The 20,000-nt window shown below is 46.0% G+C and overlaps 1 protein-coding gene across 4 annotated transcripts in view; it reads left to right on the top strand.

Annotated features, from left to right (window-relative positions):
• uckl1b (uridine-cytidine kinase 1-like 1b) overlaps nt 1-15,753 on the top strand; it is a gene marked incomplete at its 5' end in the record, with an annotated part of 20,712 nt that extends 4,959 nt beyond the window's left edge. For 2 of the 4 annotated variants that reach the window (XM_083675366.1, XM_083675368.1), the window contains 14 exons: nt 2,347-2,540; nt 3,392-3,498; nt 4,804-4,974; nt 5,975-6,046; nt 6,251-6,440; nt 6,668-6,729; nt 9,262-9,281; nt 10,225-10,323; nt 11,462-11,555; nt 12,448-12,510; nt 12,729-12,851; nt 13,182-13,289; nt 13,506-13,662; nt 13,986-15,753. In XM_083675366.1, coding sequence (XP_083531492.1) covers nt 2,347-2,540; nt 3,392-3,498; nt 4,804-4,974; nt 5,975-6,046; nt 6,251-6,440; nt 6,668-6,729; nt 9,262-9,281; nt 10,225-10,323; nt 11,462-11,555; nt 12,448-12,510; nt 12,729-12,851; nt 13,182-13,289; nt 13,506-13,662; nt 13,986-14,065 — 1,540 coding nt within the window. In that variant the 3' untranslated portion in view covers nt 14,066-15,753. Of the gene's footprint in view, nt 1-2,346; nt 2,541-3,391; nt 3,499-4,803; nt 4,975-5,974; nt 6,047-6,250; nt 6,441-6,667; nt 6,730-7,936; nt 7,954-9,261; nt 9,282-10,224; nt 10,324-11,461; nt 11,556-12,447; nt 12,511-12,728; nt 12,852-13,181; nt 13,290-13,505; nt 13,663-13,985 lie in introns of all 4 variants that reach the window. The other 2 variants (XM_083675367.1, XM_083675369.1) reach the window with 1 other exon arrangement.
• Between the last annotated feature and the right edge of the window lie 4,247 nt (nt 15,754-20,000).

The raw sequence follows: 20,000 nt of genomic DNA, 5'->3' as shown, positions 1-20,000 counted from the left end.
TTCACATCAACTAGGATAAACTTTGGTTTAGTTTGAACTGATAACCTCAGTTAGACTTGTACTGTACTCTGCTGTCTCTCTCTCTCTGCCTCTCTCCACTCCCTTGCCAAACACGCCCAGGGGGGTCAGATAAGAGTTGTGTTATCTCTGCTATCTCCTAGGGTGTTTTTACATGTCACCTTTGAGCCCCAGGCTGTCCCATCTGGGGGTATTTATGTCACAATGCCCTGCGGTGGTGGAACCCAGGGGTAAGTGACCCAACAGGACAGAACAAGGACTGGCTGTTCATTCACAGAAACACAGGAACAACACCCAGGACTCTCTCTCTCTCTCTCTCTCTCTCTCTCTCTCTCTCTCTCTGCTACCGTATGAATGGCATCTGGCTTTTTAAAGACCTCTAAGGGAGAGGTGTGGATCGCTCGCATGCTCCAGTAGGTGTTGCCAGCGGTTACCTGTGTCATTATTGGGGCAAGGCAAATATTTGGTGAAGCTACAAGGCACACAATGCCATTCCAGCTGTGTTGGAATGTGAGCGGTTAGGGGATAGGTTAGCTTGTTCTGTCACGGATTGCAAGAGTGACTTCGTTTCGGTCCAGAATCAAGGCTGAGAGAGTCGTTTCATGAAATGCGTGAAAGTGACAGAGCAGAGTGTTTCATCTTAAGCCGTGTTTCAGTTTTCAGTTGAGTGACGGCGGTTGTGTTTTGGGGGAAGTTGGGCTCCGGCTCTCCTCAGTGAGTGAAGCGTTGGTCCGGGTCTTTGTCCTGTTGGAGTTGAGCGCTGTGCTCTGATGAATCTTAATGGGTTACAATCTCCCACTGAATGTCAATGTCGGCGACCTCCCTGCGGTTCAGACTGCTCTGAGACTCACTCCTCAACAGGGATGCACATCTAGAAAGAGTGTCCTGGAATGTAACATTTGATTTCTGAAGACGTAATTCTAGCACACCGCTTGCTTGCAAGGCTTCGTCCGTTTATTGCAGCATCCAAAGTAGATGCAAATGTGTGATGAAAGGCCGACAGTGTGTACTGTAGCAATACTGGCTTTTGCAATAAAGAAGTTAGGATACTGTTGTCAGTGGTGTGCAATAATCCACAGGAAAGGTGTCAACCATTGGACCGGTGAATAACAAACCAAGCTGCTCTCAGCGTTGGATGATGGCTGGTTTTGGTTGTTGGGGTTGGTTTGGAATAGTTGGTTTTAAATGAATAACTCTAGGTTCAAATTCCTGCCGTTTACTCAGAGATGGGTTTCTCAGTAGACCTGAGCTGAAGTGTTTGGGATATATTCTGCTTGTGCTGATAAGAACGTTTCTATTTAGACAAAATGGTTAGGTTGTGTACAGTAGCCTAGTATTTACGAATAGTGTTTCAATACCAAATCGTTTTCGATGGGAAAAAAAAACAACTTGATTTCTCAGTGTTTCGCAGTGTTGCATGAAGTAAGGCATGTTTTTCTTCTCACACTTCCACTCCTTACGTGACGTTAGTCGTCCACCTGAGGTACTATGAGTGGAGTGAAGCAGACTGCCAGAGTCTCTGGGGTCCCTCACCACTACACAACCAGGAAACTGGCTTCTGTCTTGAAAAACAACTTTGTGTCAAGGACGTGTTTTGCATATGTTTGTTAACTCTGAGGTGGTTTTGCATCACTGCCCCTGAGACAGAGACAGAGAGAGCGGAGGGGGGGAGGGAGGGGAAAAGAGGGGAAGAAATGGAAAGAGAGAGCGAGAGATCTTAATCCCAGAGCAAGGAGGTAAACATACAAGGGGGGGGGGGGGGGGGGTTTCTTGACTCATTATTCTATCATTCTACAGAATGATTAACTCATATTCAAAAGTTCTCGGGAGCCAGTGTGCACAGGCCATCATTGATTGCAAAGTCTGATTATGAATACTGATAAATGGACAGAACCAGGACAACACTACAACTAAAACTAGCTATTGTTAGTGGGGCAGAACCACACCAGCGATGAGTGACACCTCTAGTACGCTGCTGGCTCACCTGGATGTGGTTCTAACCAGGTGATCGGAATGGGAACAACCCAGATTCTGCTCTGAACCAGCCACAGCCTAAACCATCCAGGTTATGTCCACATGTGACTGTGAAACAGCTTAAGGTGTCATAAACTGATCAAAACAGTGTAATCTGCTGCCTCTCTGGACTGAATACGTCCGGCTGAAGTCCGACTGAACAGATGTCGGTATTGTGATAACCAAACTCTAGGGACCCGGCGTCTCATATCCGCCCACACAGAGTCTGAAAGTGAGAGTCTAAGAAAAACAATGGTCCGTGTCAAGACAGGAAGTGACATAGCGCCTCTGTGTGTCTTGTTTCCTGTTCTGCAGCGGTGGCGGGGAGGGCTCCTTGGACCGGCTCCTTCCGGCCGTCAGCACGGGCCTGGCGCCACGGAAACGGACCACCAGCCAGTGCAAGTCAGAGCCTCCTCTCCTCCGGACCTCCAAGCGGACCATCTACACGGCGGGCCGCCCGCCCTGGTACAACGAACACGGAACCCAGTCCAAAGAGGCCTTCGCTATTGGTAGGAACCGCAGTCGGCTCTTTGTCAGATTTATTCCCTTGGGAGTGACTGAAAAGTACAATCCACATCTTACGGTTGTTGACAGCCCGAGCCAGTGTACTGTACAGAGCCCTGCGTAAGAGAAACGCAGAGATTCTCAGCTTTTATTTGATGGTGTGGGTGTACATATTGGTTTCACCATTCAGCAATGACAACACCTTTTATGCAAAGTCCCCCTGTTGTCCACCATGAGAAGGTGTACAGGTGTTCCTAATAAAGTGTACAGGTGTTCCTAATAAGGTGTACAGGTGTTCCTAATAAGGTGTACAGGTGTTCCTAATAAAGTGTACAGGTGTTCCTAATAAGGTGTACAGGTGTTCCTAATAAGGTGTACAGGTGTTCCTAATAAGGTGTACAGGTGTTCCTAATAAAGTGTACAGGTGTTCCTAATAAGGTGTACAGGTGTTCCTAATAAAGTGTACAGGTGTTCCTAATAAGGTGTACAGGTGTACAGGTGTTCCTAATAAAGTGCTCAGTGAGTGTATGGCTTCCATTGGAACTGGCTCACTTGGTGTCATTGATGATGTAACTGTTGACGGCAGCAGCAGGATGAATTCTGAAGTCTAAAGAAACATCTTGTCAGCCCAAGTACTGTACAAACAATTGCCTCCAAACTCATTGAATGGCACTTCATCATACACAAATACTGCCATAGCAACTAGGGAGATTTTCAGGGCCAAACTGTGGAAGGTTTTTGTCAGACCAAGTCATTCTCCAGATTTAAATCCTATTGCACATGCATTTCATTTGCTGAAGTGTGTGTGTGTGTGTGTGTGTGTGTGTGTGTGTGTGTGTGTGTCCCTGTGCTGCAGGTTTGTGTGGGGGCAGTGCCTCAGGGAAGACCACGGTAGCCAGGAAGATCATTGAAGCCCTGGACGTCCCCTGGGTGGTCCTGCTGTCTATGGACTCCTTCTACAAGGTGTGTGTGTGTGTGTGTGTATCTGTGTGTGTGTGTGTATCTGTGTGTGTGTGTGTGTATTTGTTTTCATGCTGTGTGGTATACTATATGGTAGGTGTGTAGGCATATGATAGGCATGTGTGCGTGTGAGCCTCGTATGTATAGTATGCATGTTACGTGTGTGTGTGTGTGTGTGTGTGTGTGTGTGTGTGTGTGCAGCAGGAGTGAAGCTATATATTATCAATGGAGTGAAGACGAGAAGAGAGAGGGGGGGAGAGAGAGAATATCACCAGCCCCCCCCCCCCCCCCCCCCCCCCCCCCCCCCCCCACGTCCTCTGTTATGTAACCCAGTCACAGCCGGACTGTCCCAGGCAGGCAAGCAGTGACGATGTCAGAGGAGGAGGGGTCCGATTACACTGACTAACGCCACTTTAACGCCGCCCTACCTGCCGTCATGTCACCTGGTCTGACACCCGAGCAGTGCAGATGGGGGAAGCACCTGTTCTCCTCTGCGGTTCAGTAAACCTCATATAATCAGCCTGCCTGCCACTGCTTTCTCACCGCTGGGTTTTGCTCACCATTGCTTCCTTCAGTAATATTCACAACAGCAGTGAGATTTCACACCCCTCATTCTGGCCCCCCGGGCCCCCCCCCCCCCCACCCCATCTTGGCTCGGGGGGGTCACGACCGGAGTGGCTGGAATTCGATGACACTGTTAATTATAAAGGCTGGTGTGATTGGTCCAGTAGAGAGGTGGGCGGGATAGTGGCAAATACCAGGCCTGGAGGTTTTAAATGCCGCCTATGGTTGCATATGTACCACACACACACACACACACCCCTCTTGGCACAGACCACAGGGGGGTCACAGCGTCCCCATCCCGCCTAAATTTAGTCCAGATAACTTCAGCAGCACTCCACCGTGTGTGTGTGTGTGTGTGTGTGTGTGTGAGAGGACAGAGGGTATGGTATTTCATCTTTATGCCTAATTAGATTCTTGTTTTGATTCTGATACAGACTACATGGCCCTCAGGGGGGCTGTTCTTGTTGACTAGGAGGTGTGTGTGTGTGTGCGTACGTGTGTGTGTGTGCGTACGTGTGTGTGTGCGTGTGTGTGTGTGTGTGTGCGTACGTGTGTGCACACATGTTGGTTTAAGCTGTTGGATGCGTTTGAATGCCTCACCTGTAACATTCCATTATGTTTGTAAACAAAACGTCCATAAAACATTAACTACAAATGACCCTCCTGGCACTGAGGCTCTGAGACTCAGGTGATTGCAATGTTGCACCAATGCTGTCTTCAATGTTCTCCCAACGTTGCTTCCAGGTTCTCACTCCAGAGCAGCAGATTCTGGCGGCCAGTAACGACTATAACTTTGACCATCCTGACGCCTTTGACTTCGGCCTGCTGTCACACACTCTACGCAAACTCAAACTGGGCAAGAGTGTGAAGATCCCTGTGTATGACTTTAACACACACGGACGGCAGAAGGAGTGGGTGAGGATACACACACAGACAGACACACAGACACAGACACACACAAACACAGACACACACTCAGTCACACACACACACACACACACACACACACACACACACAAACACAGACACTCACTCAGTCACACACACACACACACACACACACACACTCACTCACTCACACACACACTCACTCACACACACACACACACACTCACGCACACTCACATACACATACTAACGCACACACTCACACACACACACACACATACACAGGTTATTAGTATTATAAGATTTAGTCTGTTGAGGCTAATCAGGAACTGTGATCAAGTTAAGTGAGGCAAGAACTATCAAACCAATTAACACACAGGTCGGTCTGACCCGACTATGGAAATGCTTTGTGTACAGCTTCAGACTGGCTGGTAGATCAGCTTCAGACTGGCTGGTAGATCAGCTTCAGACTGGCTGGTAGATCAGCTTCAGACTGGCTGGTAGATCAGCTTCAGACTGGCTGGTAGATCAGCTTCAGACTGGCTGGTAGATCAGCTTCAGACTGGCTGGTAGATCAGAGCGTAAAACACAACAGGAGCCGATTGAAAAGTCAGTTCTTGGCTCAGACCACACAAGCTCCCAGATTACCCAGGAGGTTTTTAATCTCTGTATCCGGTGTTAGGGAGTCACATTGCAACGGAAAACAGCCAGATGTACAAAAGAGAACCGTTGATTCAGCAGTTCTCACTGTTATTACATAAAGCTGTTAACTATTAGCATAGAGGCAGATAGAGATGGGCTGACCTCGTCTACAGATTTAGGGTCAGTCCCATATTGTGTCTAGTCATTCAAGTGACTACTGTGTGTGTGTGTGTGTGTGTGTGTGACTATTGTGTGTGTGTGTGTGTGACTATTGTGTGTGTGTGACTATTGTGTGTGTGTGACTATTGTGTGTGTGTGTGTGTGACTGTTGTGTGTGTGTGTGTGTGTGTGTGACTATTGTGTGTGTGCTTGTCTCATCCTGCAGAAAACTGTGTATGGAGCCAGTGTTATCATCTTTGAGGGAATCATGGCCTTCACAGATAAAGAGCTGTTACAGGTAAAACTAAGCTATTTCAACACACACACACACACACACACACACACACACACACACACACTCCTGTACATAAAAGCCAATTCAGGCTTGATGGGGCCGTGCGGTGTGTGGGCTCGGTAGGGAGGGTGTGGTGCTGCTCCTCGCTCCTCGGGAGCTGCAGGAGGCTCCTCCTTCATAGCGGTGTGTCTCCTCCCCTCCTCTCAGCTGCTGGACATGAAGATCTTTGTGGACACGGACTCTGACATCCGGCTGGTACGGAGGCTGAGGAGGGACATCACCGAGAGGGGGCGCGACATTGAGGGCGTCATCAAGCAGTACAACAAGTTTGTGAAGCCGGCCTTTGAGCAGTACATCGAGCCCACCATGCGTCTGGCTGACATTGTGGTACCGCGCGGTGGGTCTCGGATCTGGCTAACACACATGCACACACACACTCGTACATACACACACACACACATACACACACACACACACACACACACATAAACACACACTCATACACACACAGACACACACACACGTACACAGTACATGGATGTACGCACACACACACACACACCTCCCTATCACACATTCTGACCGTGTGATGTCACTTCCTCTTCCTGTGTCGTGTCCAATCAGGAGGAGGCAACATGGTGGCCATCGATCTGATCGTGCAGCACGTTCACAGCCAGCTGGAGGAGGTGAGAGATCCCTCCCTCCCTCCCTCCACACCTCTCCTCACAACACTATAGGCTGCTTAGCACACACCTGTCTAGACAAGGACTAGGCCATCACTGTCGCCACTAATCACACACACACACCTGTCTAGACAAGGACTAGGCCACTAATCACACACACACACACACACCTGTCTAGAGAAGGACTAGGCCACTAATCACACACACACACACCTGTCTAGAGAAGGACTAGGCCACTAATCACACACACACACCTGTCTAGAGAAGGACTAGGCCACTAATCACACACACACACCTGTCTAGAGAAGGACTAGGCCACTAATCACACACACACACCTGTCTAGAGAAGGACTAGGCCACTAATCACACACACACACACCTGTCTAGAGAAGGACTAGGCCACTAATCACACACACACCTGTCTAGAGAAGGACTAGGCCACTAATCACACACACACCTGTCTAGAGAAGGACTAGGGCCTAGCTGAGATGTCATGATGCATCTATCTCTGTCTGGGCCGATGGTGTTAAGTGTGTGTGTTTGTATTGCCTAGCTCCACACAGCATGGTAGTGATGAAATTACAGAATAGATACCGGTTTTACTGGTTACACTGAAGACAGTAAACATACTCTAGCATTATGGGATTAGTGATAAGCTCCACGGCCCCCTCTAGTGGAGGGAGAATGCATCGTCTTTAGGTAGAACCGTCCATAGTGACAGGCTATCATTATTTTCAGGATAAGCGGCCTCAACATGTACACGAGATGGAGTGATGAGGAGAACAAGCAGAGGGAATTATGGGGGTTTATACAGGAGCGACATATAGAACTCTGTGGATGTAGATGTAGAAAATGCAATGCATAGTCCACTCGATTCTTTACCACAGAGCAGCAGGTCTGTTCAACACAATCTATTATTTCTCTCTGAACACTCAGAGGTGTTGTGCCCTCCTCCTGAATAAGCCCCCCGGAAACAGTGTTTGATATGTGAAAACGTGTGTTATAGAGTGCGCACTAACGGTGGATTTGCTGTGTGATTATGGCCACATGCACTAATAATGAAGTATGATCAAAGAAGACACGTTCACTGTGGTGTTTTCTCTGTGTCATGGTATATTGTGTTGGCCTTGCCCCCCCCCCCCCCCCCCGCTTTACTGCATACGGACTGCTCTCTCACTCTCCTCCTCCCTCCTCCCCTCATCGCACTCAGCGTGAGCTCAGCGTCAGGTAGAGTAGCACAACTATATACCATACCGCCGACCCCCCCCCCCCCCCCCCCCACACACACACACACACACACTCACACAAAACCAACATCCTGCCAGCTGCCTGCTGCTGCTAAGCACCACCAGGGGGCACTCTCACTGCGGGGCCCCACCCTGTCAAAGAGCACATGGCCGTATCTAACAGCGATGGTCACGGGTGAGAAACGCTTGTGCTGAAAACCTCCATCACAAACTGCAGCAGTCATTGGAGTGTCACTACCACTGTACACCACTGGGGGGGACACACACTGTCATACTGATCGGTATACAGTACAAACTAATCTGAGGATTAATGATTGGCGGGTGGACATGATGAGTCAGATGATAAAAAAAAAAGAACTAAAGTTGTGTGTTTGTCAGTTGAAATGATCTCCTCTCTGAGGGCGACGCGCAGCCGGCAGTTGATTGGAGGATGTTGGTTTTTCTCTCTACCTTTAGAGAAATGACGACTCACAAACCTCCTGCATACTGTGTCTAAAAATACTCTACCGAGACATCTCACTGACCCCTCCTCTCTGCCCCAGAGAGAGAGAGAGAGAGACAAAGAGAAAGAGAGAGAGAGGAAGAGAGAGAGAGAGAGAGAGAGGAAGCTATCACTACAGCTATTGTTGAATGTCGCACCCACAAAGCGCTGGATGGAAAATAGTTTTTCCATCGAGTACGTCGGCCACATCACATCAACGAGTGAGACAGGAAGTGAGTTTGGCGTCTCTCTTTAGACACAGGATGCAGTGGGGCCTTTGAGCTGAAGCACCTACCTCTCTGCTGTAACACAGCTTACAAAGTGGAGGAGTGACAGTCCCCGTTAACCAGTGAACCTCCCACAGAACACACAGCCCTGGGGCACAGCCAGATCAGTGATCTGGGCTATGAAAAGGCTACTTTATTGTTTCCTAGCATCATAAACCTCTCTGTTCATGTGTTTATGTTAGTGTTTTATTCAGCAGATCCAACGTCATATACAGTATGAATCATAAAGAAGGGGCCTTGGACCTGGTTAACTAGCTTTGTGGTAGTGTGTGGACTGTAAGCAGGCCCAGTCACGCTCTCTGTGCTGAGGTGAGGTTCAGGGGGTTGTGTGTCCTGAGGACGGTACAGTGTGGTTTCAGCTGTCACACTCCTCCCTGCGTCTGATCTCTCCATCCCTTCATCCACCTGACGTTGTCTGTTATTCTCTTTCCTGTTGTCAATCTGTGTCTCTTTGTTGTTGTTGTTGTTGTTGTTGTTGTTGTCGTTGTTGTCATCCGTCCAAACTCTCTTCTCTTCGTAGAGGAAACTGCGCTGGGATATGTGAGCAGATTTGATTTATCCGTGTTTGCATTTTGCTTATCTAAAATTTCTGTTTGGACTAAGTGGGTTTTTTTTTTTGGGGGGGTGGTGGGTAGTGTTTGAGTGTGGTTGATGTGGTGTCACTCAACTCAGAGGACAACACAGCTTTATTTCCATGGCTGGATGTCATCGAACCCGTGTGTCAAACCGCTGGCACCCTGGCGAGATCTCACCTAGGTTTCCAGACTGAGCTTTAACTCCTGTCTCAGACATTCTAAGCATCTGCCTCTACCTATCTGAACTGATCAGCCGGGCTTACTTTGGGTTGGTGTGTGTGTGGGGGGGGGGCGGGGGTGGGGGGTGAGAATCACTTGGGATTACAACAGAGAGAACAATTAAGAAAAAAATTGATTGGGTTTCATACTAGATTTCCTTGTGTCTCAAATTCATCTCAATACAAAATGTACTGTTAGTACAATATTTGAGTCTTTTGATTCATGTTATATCAATAAATTCCACAGAATCATCCTGCTTTTCATCCCTTTGTATATGCAAATAAGAAACTATCCAATCAATCTGATACCGTGATTGAGTCTCTTAACTGTTGTCTAATTCCACGTGCCGGAGCAGACAATGCAGCTCATTGTTGGAAACTGACATCTGTGTGCTGTGCCTCTTTCTGGAATCTTACTGAATGTGTGTGTCTGTTTACTTCTCACTAATCAGCATTAACATGATGAATACTGCCCTGTCTAACTATACTTACAAAAAATGTTGTTTACACATGTTGTGTGTGTGTGTGTGTGTGTGTGTGTGTGTGTGTGTGAGTGTGCGTTTGTTGCACCTGTTCTGTATGCCTGTGTTTAGGCCTGTCACTGGGTGCATCCTACCCCCACTCCTCCGCTCCCCTCCCTCCCCGCCCCTCCTCCTCCTCACCTTCTCTCTCTGGTTGCTATGGTTACAGGGCAGCCCTGGCCTCCGCCCACCAGGCCCAGCCCCGCCCCCAGACCCTGAGCGTTCTGGAGAGTACGCCCCAGGTCAGAGGGATGCACACCATCATCAGGTAGGCCTCCGCCAGATGCCAACCCCCCCACCAACACAAGGTCAAGTTGATTTGTCATGGGGGGGCTCAGTGGCGTAGCACACTAAGGCGCATACCATATCATACCATATCATACCATATCATCGCAAGGTCCCTGGTTCGATTCCGGCCATATCCTGCATGTCATCCCTCCTCTCTCTCTCCCATCCCTCCTGTCAATCTCTACTGTCTCTCTATATATATATATATATATATCTCCCAATCAAGCAGAAATGCCCTAAAAACATATTTAAAAACAAAAAAAGTTGTTGATTTGTCATTACATCGTATACCTGTATACAGAACCAGTCAAAAGTTTGGACACAAACTTGCCAAGAGTGTGCAAAGCTGTCATCAAAGCAAAAGGTGGCTACTTTGAAGAATCTAAAATATAAAACATATTCTGGTTTGTTTAACACTTTTTTGTTTACTACATAATTCCATATGTGTTCCTTCATAGTTTTGATGTCTTCAATATTAATCTACAACATAGAAAATAATTTAAAAAAATAAAGAAAAACCATTGAATGAGAAGGTTTGTCCAAACTTTTGACGGGTACTGTACATGTATACAGTGCAACAACATGCTTGAGGCAGAGCAGCTCTACAACATCGATCAACACCAACAATACCACCAACAGTGTAATAAGTAAACATTTAAACATAATCATAAACATACATAGAAGCACTAAAAGTAGTAACAGTAGAGTGCAGTGCAATGTCCCACCCTCTGAGTTCAACAAGAACATAGGACCACCAGGTCAGAGCTAAAGCCCCTTACCAACAACCACTGACCCTGGGTCAGATAAGATACCCTCATCAGTTTACAACTGCCAACAACCACTGACCCTGGGTCAGAGAAGATACCATCATCAGATTACAACTACAGCCCTGGGAAGCTACTCACTGAGCCTCGGGTTAAACACTGCAGACCTCGACGTGGTCGACCAGGGCAGACTATGCCACCCAGACGTTGAATGAAACGACCTGTAGAACCCGTTCTACAATGTGGGTTCATAATTACTGGCTGTTTTATGCGGGCCCCTTCATGTCTCTTTAGAACAAACTTGTTATCTGATGTTATCGTCGTTTGAGGCTGTTTTCATTTTTCCACGTTCAGGAATAAAGAGACGAGTCGCGATGAGTTCATCTTCTACTCCAAGAGGCTGATGCGTCTGCTGATTGAAAGAGCTCTCTCCTTCCTCCCTTCACAGGTGAGACGGGACGAAACAGGGAGAGGCGTTGGAAACGTAATTAAAAATCCACGGCAATCAAGCACATTTTAATTGTTAAGTTGACATAGAGATGAAAGGAAAGATATAGTATATGCAAGAGTGGAGGCTGGTGGAGGAAGAAATCGGAAGACAGACACGTTGTTGCGCATTCCATGCGATGTGCCCGTCCTCCGATTTCTACCTCCAACAGCCTCCCCTAGTGTAGAGAGGGGAAAAGAATGGTGAGTGGAAAGAAACAGCAAGATGGGGAGATGGACAGAGAGAGTGAGAGATGTGGAAAGAGAGTGTAGGAAGCTAAGTAGGAAAAAGATGGAAAGACGGCATGTCTGAGAGAGAAAGACAGAGAGAAACCTCTGGAGCATGGAAACTGTGAGTCCACTGCAGTGGAACCTTCTTACACCGTAAAACCCCAAACATACACTGTACACACATGTACAGTACCAGTCAAAAGTTTGGACACACCTTCTCATTCAATGGTTTTTCTTTATTTTTATTATTTTCTACATTGTAGATTAATATTGAAGACATCAAAACTATGAAGGAACACATATGGAATTATGTAGTAAACAAAAAAGTGTTAAACAAACCAGAATATGTTTTAGATTTTAGATTCTTCAAAGTAGCCACCTTTTGCTTTGATGACAGCTTTGCACACTCTTGGCAAGGTGTGTCCAAACGTTTGACTGGTACTGTACAACAACAAAGGTGTACACACACACACACACACACACACGTGCACACACAGGTACACACACACACACACACGCACACACACACACACACACAATATTGTTTAAAGTTGCTTGCTGAACATGCACCATGAGTATGCTTTCTCAAGTCAAGCTCTCGTCTTCTCTCCATCCCTCCACAGGTCCACATAGTTCAGACCCCCCAGGGAGAAGACTATGAAGGCAGGACCTTCCATGGGAAGAGGGTCAGTACAGCAGCCTTCTTTTCAATTTTTCTCTCTCACTCACTCTCTCTCAACATTTCAGTCCCCTTGTACTCCTAATCAAATCCTCACTCACTGCGACACATATTAGCTGTCTGAAAATGTCATAATTCATCTTTCATCAATGACAACCGTATCAGGTGTAAGCCAGTGTCTTCGAAATCATGTAAGGAATTCCTCCCTGTGTCCTGTTTCCATAGATCACTGGGGTGTCAATCCTGCGGGCGGGAGAGACCATGGAACCGGCGCTCCGGGCTGTGTGTAAGGACGTCCGCATCGGGAAGATCCTCATCCAGACCAACCAGGACACGGGAGAACCTGAGGTACCAGTCCGGAATACTGACATCACAACTAGTGGAGACCATATGTAATAATGACAGTTTCCATGTGAAGGATTGCCGAGGACATTTGGCTGCATTTTGTTAATAGCAAAGCATATCTAATATTAATAATCTGACTCCACGTAATGTAATTATCACTAGGTGCAAAGAATTGTTGGGTTTGTGCTGATTTAGTGCAAGAATGGTCAAATAGGATGGATCAAATGAGGCTTTAATAACACTGTATACTTATACAACTATCTCCCTTCTCTCGACTGTCCCTCATCTCTCCCTCCCCCTCCCTCCTCCCCCTCCCTCCTCCCCCTCCCTCAGCTGCATTACCTGCGTCTGCCTAAGGACATCGGTGAGGACCATGTGATCCTGATGGACTGCACCGTGTCCACGGGGGCTGCTGCTATGATGGCGGTCCGGGTCCTACTGGTGGGTACATCCAATGAAAGAGAATGCGTGTACGACTCCACTACAGGCTTATGTGGAAACCTCAAGTGCCTTTCTTCTTCCCTTTGTGTGTGTGTGTGTGTGTCTGTCTGTCTGTGTGTGTCTGTGTCTGTCTGTGTGTGTCTGTGTCTGTCTGTGTGTGTGTGTGTGTGTGTGTGTGTGTGTGTGTGTGTGTGTGTGTGTGTGTGTCGTGTGCAGGACCATGATGTTCAGGAGGATAAGATCCTGCTGGTGTCTCTGCTGATGGCTGAGATGGGGGTGCACTCCGTGGCCTACGCCTTCCCCCAGGTCCAGATCATCACCACCGCCGTAGATAAGAAGGTCAACGACCTCTTCCACATCATCCCGGGGATAGGTGAGCAGCACACAACAGCACAGGAGGTGGTGGGAACGTGTGGGACACAATGTGGACATTTGACTGACTTTCACATTTGACATTCACACACAATACCACTGGCAGATATTTAAACTGTTCACATCATTAAAACATGCACTGTGTGTGTGTGTGTGTGTGTGTGTGTGTGTGTGTGTGTGTGTGTGTGTGTGTGTGTGTGTGTGTGTGTGTGTGTGTGTGTGTGTGTGTGTGCGTTAACTATGCCTGTTTGAGTCTTTTCATTGCCCTTCATCCAGCTCTGTCCATCACTTAATTTCTGCTGTCGTTTTTTCTCTTGCGTGCAGGAAATTTCGGGGATCGGTACTTTGGTACGGACGCACCCCCAGACTGGAGCGATGACGAGATGGATGAGCCCAGTTACTGATGGAACAGTGGGCAGCGGACTGGCTCATCTGGACGGTTCAGGGGTGGATGTGATACAGCAGAGTACTCTTCCCCTCCCAGGCCACATGCACCCCCCGGCTTCAGGGCCCTGAAGGGATGGATACTCTGTAGGACCAGAGCTCTCAAACTCACACTGAGGGAGTGCAACTGAGATTGAGATGAAGAATCAACGATGAATATGTACAACATATTTTTTTATTTTTTGTTTTTATTGCCATGTTGTCGTGGACTGTTGTAATATAAAGCGTAATATTTTTATAACGTGTATGTGGGTTTGGTGAAACGTTCTATTGAATTGTGACAATCTATTTGTTGTTTATTTTTTTGGATTGTGAGAAAGCCTGTTGTTTTTGAAGGAATTTACCTAGCCCTGAGCCTTTTACTGTGGTTGGCAGCTGAATGCAAATGTATCAATGCGAATTGCAAGGATACACATTGACATTTCTCAGTTGTTGTTATTGTTTTCTTGAAGCTTAATTTGTCTCACGGAAACCGCAGCAAAACCACACAGCAGTAGTGTTTATTCCCTCTGCTCATAGAAAGTGCATTCTTTGAAGGACCACTTCATCGGAAAATTGTGTAGGTGTCGTCACTCTTTTTTCTACGAGTTGGTTTCCTCCCCCTGCTCTGCAGCTTCTGACCAAACCCAGCCGTGCAGAATGTTTAGACCACGTTTGCCCATCTTTTAACAATGATGCCAAAATACACTTCATGGTCTAGCTGGAGGGGATATTTGTATGGCCATAACCTACATAAGGCACCATTACAAAGGACATCTGAGACATGCTTTCCTGTCAAGTTGCCAAGTCTTTTTTTATAAACTTGTACACATTGTTGCTGCGTGTACAACAGGTACAAACTGTCCAAAGATGTAATCACAAATAACCACGGTTGCCCTGGGTTACGGTCACAAACAGTAGAAAACTGTTTGACTTAAGGAGGTATGCTGTACGCCGTGAAGATGTTCAACAAGAATACTACTTGTTTTATTAACCTTCTGTCTCGGTTGGCAGACCTGATATCAGCCAGTTACTCCCAGCATACAGTAACCTGTACAGTCTCATGTCATGGTGGACAGGGATAATATCATCTCATTTCTTTGAAGTCAATATCACTGTACAATATCTGTTATGTTATTAGCACAACATGTATATTACATTACTCATCCAATAGTCATTGGTCATCAAATAGTCAATAGTCACCCAATCCCTTATTTTTTTTTTGTTTGAAAGCCCTATTTTTTACTAGAATCAAGGTATTTTGTGAATGTGCTTTTGGGAGATATACTGCTTTTCATTTACGATGTGCAGTACATGACAGAAGTGAATGTATTACCAAAGAGGAGCACTGCTAAACACCTTGAACACCGGAGGAGGATGTATCTCTAACCCGTTGTATAATATGGTCACTTACAGTTCGACAGTAATTGCACAAGTGGGTATAAAGTGCTTTATGTGAAGTCAGACTCCTGGGACATTGTATAGGCTACCCTTGGATCTGACCTTTTTCAAGGTATTGTCTTGTAATCTGGATTTACGAAATAAGTGACATTTTAAACTCCATATTCTCTGTGTTCCTTCTGCCTGTGCAGTGGTCTGCTTTGCTGTGTTTACTTTTCCCACAGCATGAGGTTTTTTTTAATAAAAAGTGCAATATATTTAATAAATGATAACTTCCAACGTGTGATATATTTCTCCCAATATCTCACATTCGTATACGATCTTTCATCTTTGAGGAGGCTATCATATTTTCAATATGGTGAATTTACACCTTGAGATTGCATTATTATCCCATGGCATTTAAATAGTATTTCATATAGCCGATACAGTAGCTTCAATCCCCACATCTCTACATACACTTTGCTATCTCTCCCTCTCTCTCTCTCACACACACACACACACACACTCGATTCGACAGGTCCAGTAATGTGTTTTGGACGCAATGCGTGCATTTTAATGACAACACCTATTGGTGTATTTTACTTCTCGGTCTCCCGGCACGGCATGCGAATGAAAAGCAATAACATGTCAGTAAAAGGAAATGACTGACGACATATTTACTAGTAGTAAAGTGCACAGTTAAGTTACGTTAAACTTGCACTTAAAGGTTTTGTCTAGTTATAGCCTATTTAAAATATGTATAACTGTATCTAACCCTAACCTTTACTGACAGTTGCCATGCCTCGTTAAGCTTTTGGTTACGCCTTATTTAGACCATAAAATACGTTCCTTCCGGTGACATTTAATATTTCGACCCTGGTCGGGTTCTGCTTGACTTAAATACAGAAGATGCGAAATGTATAAAGAGACGAGAAAGACAATTTACATTCACTTTGAAAAAATGTACAGGAAGGATATTGTGGTTGTCCTCTTCTTATGGAAACTAACCTTGAGATATTTCATCACTTTATCTAAGTCACACTGACACTGAACAAGACGGCGGTGATGTACGACTGACAAACTGACACGGTATCTCTAACAATATAAAGGTATTTCCACACAGATTTAACCAAATAGTCATTGAAAACATAATTCCTTCATTTTGTAATTTGAATTAAAAAAAAAAAAAAAATAGTCTTGGACATTTGTGTGTCGGCTCGCCGGTCACGTCGCAGGGCTCGCGAACTACATTAACAGACAAAGCGCGGGAAGCAGTCAGAGGACACCTGTCTGGAGGGATGCAAGGTAAAACAAACGGCGCTAGGACGCACACACACACACACACACACACACACACACACACACACACACACACACACACACACAGTTAGACACGCACACAGACACGTACACACACACACACACACACAGTTAGACACACGCACACAGACACGTACACACACACACACACACACACATACACACACACACAGAGAGAGAGAGACACACACACACTGACACAAACACACACACACACACACAGACATCACTTTTCCTAAACAATGACTACTTTTGAGGAGTACTGTGTGTAAAAGCAGACATCAGACAGCCTACTGGAATGTTTTTGGCTTGGCATGGATTTTCATGGTTTTTGACAGTTGTCTAATCATTTGAAAAGTAAATGATAGCTTTGCTATAATTGGCCGGTCATTAAGGTTGGCCTCATGTTCTGTAGATTTGTTGTAGTGACAATTGATTTGTTATATTTGAATTTGATGTGTGGTGTCATGATCGCTGCATACTGTAACATACAATAACTAAAGTTCATATCGAAATGTACTCTATGGTGAATATCTAATCTATCACTTCAGAGCTACTACAAAATGTCTTCATAGAAATCATGAACATTAATTTTCTGAGCAGTTCTATTGGCCCTTTGAATATGTCATGGAAAGTTTACCACAATCAGTAACAGTGACAAACAGGAAGAAGTGTGTGTGTGTGTGTGTGTGTGTGTGTGTGTGTGTGTGTGTGTGTGTGTGTGTGTGTGTGTGTGTGTGTGTGTGTGTGTGTGTGTGTGTGTGCGCGCGCTCGTACGCCCACGCCTCTGGCCCCCATTGGCAGTGCAGGTCCTGGTGAGGCCACAAAGACGGTGACAGAGTAGCCGTTAAGTCTTCTCTTTCAGAGAATGGTGGTAATCAGTGTCTTCTCTTCAGGCGGTGGTTGCATTCATCACAAGGGCACTCACCGTCCTCTCCGTCTGGGGTTTGAGGAGTCAGAAGGTCTGCGATATGGGTGAGGAAGCAAGGGGGGGGAGAGTCTCCAAGCCTCCCCTCTTTCAGGCTCGCCTTGGCACACATCACCACAGGTCTGCATTTCTTGTAATGGAAGGGAGGGAGGGGGAGGGAGGGGGAGAAAGGGGAAACAAACAATGGAACTTATTTACGGTTGTTGTTTGTGTCTTTAATGTGCTAGCTGGCAGCGCGTGTGTGTGTGTGTGTCTGGACAGCTAGGGTTAAAGTGGTGGGGTGGAGAGGCTGCCGGAGCTGGGCCATAATGCTGATGCATCTGAGAGGCTGAATTATTCATACACAGAGGTATTTCTACAGAGTGTGAATGGGTCTGGAGGAGCCTGGTAAAGAGCATACAGTATATTTTCTTTTACGATCTGTGTGTGTGTATGTGTGTGTGTGTGTGTGTGTGTGTGTGTGTGTGTGTGTGTGTGTGTATCTGTTTGTGTATCTGTTTGTGTATCTGTTTGTGTATCTGTTTGTGTATCTGTGTGTGTGTGTGTGTGTGTGTGTGTGTGTGTGTGTGTGTGTCTATGTCTGAGCCTGCGTCTGTGTGTGTGTATGTGTATCTGTATCTGTGTGTGTGTGTGTGTGTGTGTGTCTGTCTGTCTGTCTGTCTGTGTGTGTCTGTGTGTGTGTGTGTATGTGTGTGTGTGTGTATGTGTCTGTGTGTGTCTGAATAGTTAGGAAAACACAAATGTAACTGTCCTTGCACTGCACTCACGTAATGATCCTGTGGGTACTGCGACTCTTGTTGTTATTGTGGAGTGAGGTAGCCAGTGCATTAGGCAGATGGTTTAATTTGTTCTCTGAGTGGTTTTAATGCATAACAACCCTGGGCCTTTCTTAGAACCTCTCCTCTTCCCTCCAGTGAGTCATGTCATGGAGACATTTACCAGTGGGCCTCGCACTGTCTGGGTCTGGGGCGTCTTTTGAAAGAAATATATGGTTATTTGGCTGACACTTTTATCCAAGGAGACGGTGCCGTTAACATGTATTTAGTGTGGGGCTCATGGTGGAATCGGAACACAGTTGTCTCTGTAATCACCCATAAGCTTCAGGTTTCTTGTTGTATGCTGTAACCTTATCCTCTGGGTTGCAGGGGAAATGGAAATATTTTATAGTGTTTCCTTCGTGATGGTGTTTTTCAGACCAAAAAAGGGCGCCTGAATGGCACCAAAATCTGTACCAATCAAAGTGAGTGATACAGTTACACTTCTCCACACATACAGCGCTAGCCTACGTGTTTTCACGAGTTAAAATCGTAATAACAATTGTTTTTATATTACTTTATTTGTTTAAGAAGTAATTGATAGATAATGCTAATATGCCCTTGTTAAGTCATTGTATCTGTACACGCAAGAGGCTTGTAGGGTACTCTTGGTCATTTGATGAGAGAAATGCAAAGGATATTTATTTTAAATGTCATCGCCTAAGACTTCACATGTGTTCATGGGCTCCGGAATCAGTGCACCGGAATCTTGCACCTGGTGTCCCATCTCCCCGCGTAGTTCTTGAGTGGTTCTTTCCAGGACTGTCCAACCTGAGAATGGTGATGTAAAGCTCAATCTCAGGTTCGTCAGCCCATGAAACACTTGCTCAATTCAGCCAAACACGAGGGGTAACCAGTCACGCCACACCTCGAACGCCCAAGACAGACCCAGACCGGATCAGACCGGATCAGACCAGATCAGACCAGATCACACCAGATCCCACTGTATCAGATCCGGAACATGACGAAGGGAAACATTATATGTTTTGTTCGGTATCTTTCAGTGGAAAGTTTATGAATTGTTCATACTTTTATAAGCGTTTTTATTTGCGGTTTGCGATTGTTGCTGTTCACTTTCTGATTCCTGTAACACTGCAGAGGCATCACAATAATAAAAAGTCTTATTCAATAAACGATATGTTTCTTCTTGTATCAACACATGTTACACATGACTCTGCCTGTTTGATTACGGTATATAGTTTGATTATTATGTGTGTTAAGGGTGGTACACTCTGGTTCTATAGAGGTGCAGTGCACATTTATATTCCAGTCCAGCTCTGACACAGTCAGGCTGCACCTGCTGAAGTATTCTCCTTGTTTCTTAACTCACCAACTGCCAAAGAGTTCCGGAACACTCACCACCCAGAGTTCCGAGTGTTCTATGTGGTGTTTACCTAGCAACAGTGCTTTGATTGGCTACAAAATGAAACATCATCATTTATGAATTTTTGGTGAAGAAAGCCGCCCTTGGCA

The sequence above is a fragment of the Argentina silus genome (assembly GCF_951799395.1).
Source record: "Argentina silus genome assembly, chromosome: 8".
NCBI classification, from domain to species: Eukaryota; Metazoa; Chordata; class Actinopteri; order Argentiniformes; family Argentinidae; genus Argentina; species Argentina silus.
This window is presented reverse-complemented; position numbering and strand designations above follow the sequence as displayed.